This window comes from Carex rostrata, chromosome 19, assembly GCF_964058835.1.
Source record: "Carex rostrata chromosome 19, lpCarRost1.2, whole genome shotgun sequence".
NCBI lineage: Eukaryota > Viridiplantae > Streptophyta > Magnoliopsida > Poales > Cyperaceae > Carex > Carex rostrata.
This window is the reverse complement of record NC_135936.1, coordinates 1,505,261-1,508,865: the sequence shown is the minus strand read 5'-3', so window position 1 is coordinate 1,508,865 and position 3,605 is coordinate 1,505,261. Positions and strand designations below refer to the sequence as shown.

At 36.4% G+C, this 3,605-nt stretch overlaps 1 protein-coding gene across 5 annotated transcripts; it reads right to left on the bottom strand.

Annotated features, from left to right (window-relative positions):
* Positions 1-238: 238 nt before the first annotated feature.
* On the bottom strand, positions 239-3,530 carry LOC144571855 (FBD-associated F-box protein At5g60610-like). 5 transcript variants are annotated; one of them, XM_078321240.1, is made up of 5 exons: positions 3,257-3,530; positions 2,634-2,702; positions 1,207-2,156; positions 726-881; positions 239-552 (listed from the first exon to the last, which is right to left on the bottom strand). In XM_078321240.1, the coding sequence occupies exons 3-5, from the start codon at positions 2,107-2,109 to the stop codon at positions 361-363; spliced, it is 1,251 nt and encodes a 416-aa protein (XP_078177366.1). In that variant the 5' UTR covers positions 2,110-2,156; positions 2,634-2,702; positions 3,257-3,530; the 3' UTR covers positions 239-360. The 5 variants fall into 5 exon arrangements, with proteins under 5 accessions (XP_078177366.1, XP_078177370.1, XP_078177367.1 ...); XM_078321244.1 differs by having other exon boundaries at positions 239-549; XM_078321241.1 differs by having other exon boundaries at positions 3,439-3,521.
* Between the last annotated feature and the right edge of the window lie 75 nt (positions 3,531-3,605).

The window sequence follows — 3,605 nt, the reverse complement described above, 5'->3', positions numbered from 1 at the left end:
GTTGGATCAGGTCATCGTGTCACAGATTGAATTTCAAGTCATCTCGTTTTGATTAATGTTCATAGTTTGAATGGGTCGGGTTCTTTGAATTGAGTTAGATTTATTACTTCTAAATTGGCATCAGATGAGTCGAGTTAGATTTCGGCCAGATTGGGTCATATCGAATCAGGTTTTAGATCGTCATCTAAATTTGAATTATGATTGGGTCTTAAAGACATTTCGGATTGATTCGTATCCGTTTTCGAATCAGATTTCTTTTCTAGTAAAACACAGACCGAGTCAGATAGAAACAGGTGGATTCCCACAAGCATACTGAACTACGGACAATTAATAATTACTAGCCAAACATGTCAAACAATCTTACAAGATAATAATCTTTGCGGTTGTCACTAACTCATCCATATCGTACAGTTCCCCAGCCAACTTAATATTGTGAACTAGTTCCTCAGCCAACTTAACATTCTTCCCCGGGCATATTATCTTCATTGCTTCAAGGAAATCATGTTGGAATGAAATTTCTTGTTGAAACCCTTCGTCAGAATCATAACTCTGCTTTGGTGGTGAAAAAGAGAACTTAAAAGTTAAACTAACCAGATGGCAGATAACAGTAACCCAAGGTCTAGCTTGGGTTTACATGAAACAGAGTGCTTCACTTCGTTCATTTTGTATTTTTCTATGGTATGGAGTATAATCACTTTTTTTTTCCAAAAAGAGAGAGAAACTACTTGATAAAGATGCAAGGTGAGGTCCTTCAGATTGGATGAATGTTGGAGGAGACATGCCACTAAATCCCAGTCATAGTTGAAATCCAATACTCCAAGGTCCAAGCTCGTTAAGTTTTTTAAGATCGGACAATTTGGAATATCTGCTAGCAGCAAATCCTACATAGTATAAAAGAAAATATTATCAAAAGGGGGAATATGGTTTTCAAATTGGATAAATTATTCAATAAATCAAACCCAGCTTGTTATCAATGCCAGCACCAAAGTAAAAAATGTTAAATTCACATATCTGGTACCCTAAAGATATAGCCTAGAGATAGCATTAGAATCCAACCCAACCAATCGTTAGTTTTGCTTTCCTTTACCATTCTACAAAATTGCTAAAAAGCAATCATAGAATGGAGAATGCTGATGGCAATTAATTGATGTTACCAGTGATCAAATCAAAAGATTTTACTAGACAGAACAGAATGAAGAATAATACCATAATGGCAGTACATCTTGTATATAGCTTTAGGCTTGTCACATTTGAAAGGCCACTGAGAAGCCTCAAGTCATGATCGAGGGTACCCAATGAAAAACCTGCATATTCTTCAAAAAGGATGTCAGCCGTGGCAAGAGATGACATATTCTTCAATGTAATCCCTCCCTTACTTATAGATGTAATGCTCAGAGACACAACTCCTGGGCAAGAAATCTCCATCGGCCAATGCTGACGGCAATTTATTAGTACCAACTTCTTTAGCACATTAGAGGAAATCAAAGTCACTTCCATATAACATTCTATCAAAACTAATTCTTCAAGAATAGGACACCCTGATATAAGCATTCTCATTATATCATCATTATAAAACAGGTAACGAAGCTCCAGTTTTTTGAGGGAAGGGAGGATCATTGTTCTCGGTTCAAGACAATCATCATTAAAAAGCCACAATGACATCTCCTCTACTGACGTAGATGTGCAAATTGAATTAGGCAAGTCGAAAAAAGTGCATTCATCGATATGGATTGATAATATGCGGGGTCTACACTCGACTGCATAGCACAGAAATTCAAATACATGAAGAAGAGTGTCCCTCTCTATACCCCACCATGTCAGTTTGAATGTATCCAGGGTTAACTTTTCTCGATGGAAAATGATGCCGCCAATGAATCTTAGAAACTTAGCGTCACGTGTTCGGTACTCTTCTTTTGTTAGATTATCATATGGGTTTACAGGGTCATCAAAGATGAGAACTGGCAAAGAAGCCCAAACCTTTATCCATCGTTTGGCCAATATACATGTGCGCACAGCCTCTTCGGTAGGTAAAAAAGAGAGGATGTGGGTAAGAAGCGGGTCAGGCAAACCACTAATTCTGTCTCTGGCGAAATCTCCACCCTCCATCATTCACAATTCATGAAAAAATCAAGCTGAACACCTTACATGCACCATCTCTGTATTTAAATGTAAGAAAACCACAAACCATCCATAAGTTATCTCAAGCATATACAAGTAGGAAAGAAAAAAGTACCACTTCAAGTATAAACAATAGACCAAACTAAATCTAGCAAATTTTCTTCTAGAAGTATGTATATTTTGTTTAGATTGAGGTTGATCATATGAAAACTCACTTAATTTCTGAAGAATATTATCAACACAAAATACTTGATTGGTACAATGGGGCCAACAAAACTATATGCTTACTTAAAATAGCTAATTCAAGTGAAACAATATTCCACCCAAAACGAACTATAGCAAAATATAAATATATATGAGGCCTAATTAAGTACGGTAAAAACCAAGCACAACATGCATGCATGCTGCAACTCACTACATAGAATATTGTAAATCAACAAAAAATTCCAAACAACTGCCTAACAACCAAAATCAATAACAAAAGATAAATCTTAAGTTCAAATTTTTATGATAACCTTTTTTCTAAGACAGCGCTCATGTTTTCTGCCCCTGAAACAGCTTAGTTCGAATTGAAGACACGCAATCTGGAAAACATAAAGAGAGAAGGAAATAATTAACAAAATCAGAGTTATAATGGTAAAACTAAGATTATCAAAGTATAATATAAACTTGATCCTGTAATCCTCTTTTGCTACAGAACTAATTGAAATACAACAAAAAATGCTTAGGTTAAGAAAGACCACAAATTGAGTTCCAATAGTAACACTGCTTCATGACAAAGTAACAGATTCAATGCTGCACCGCTTTCTTCAATGAAGCACACAGATCTGGTTCTTCCACTCTATACTATTACTTTGGTGAATATTTCGATTTCTCATCAGCCACATAACTTGGGCAAATATTCAACCAATAAAGAGAAATTATGGCTTTTCTTAGTTCTGAAATAGAAATTTTATATTCTAATAGAAGGATAGACTACAATAAAAGAAGTACATTATAAATAATCTTTCCTCAGTTACACGAAATGGCAAAATTTAAGACAACGCGGTAAGCAAATCAGGATTATTTAGTAACATTGAGCACACAAACTGTGTACGGCTTCGGACTGCAGAAATAGCTTGAGAGTGAACAAACTAACCTCGAACAATGACGATTCTCCCTTAGAAGTGCCAGACAACTACGATCTAAACACTACCACAAATAAGAATGTATAAATCTGATTCGTGAATATATCTTTCTGGATCGGATCCTAGCTCGCCAGGAACAAAACCTCAAAGTAGAGAGAGAAAGAGAGAGGAAGAGATAAAAAGAGAAAGAGACCTGATAGAATCGGTGCTCTAATCCGAGAGATGTCACTGTCGAATCGAGTGGGGAAAGAGATGAGCAGCAGGAGCAGAAGGTTGGCGGAGAAAGGAGAAAAGAGGGGAAGGCTTTAGACGAGGGAAATTTTACAAAATGCCCATCCCTTGTGACCCAAACTTTAGAGA

What these genes read in the sequence shown, in the direction of transcription:
- LOC144571855 (XM_078321240.1), bottom strand. Translation starts at nt 2,109, where the DNA reads ATGATGGAGGGTGGAGATTTCGCCAGAGACAGAATTAGTGGTTTGCCT. An exon ending in CAAGATGTACTGCCATTATG is followed by an intron (nt 882 to 1,206) that starts GTATTATTCTTC and finishes TATACTATGTAG; the next exon opens with GATTTGCTGCTAGCAGATAT. An exon ending in TCACCTTGCATCTTTATCAA is followed by an intron (nt 553 to 725) that starts GTAGTTTCTCTC and finishes TCACCACCAAAG; the next exon opens with CAGAGTTATGATTCTGACGA.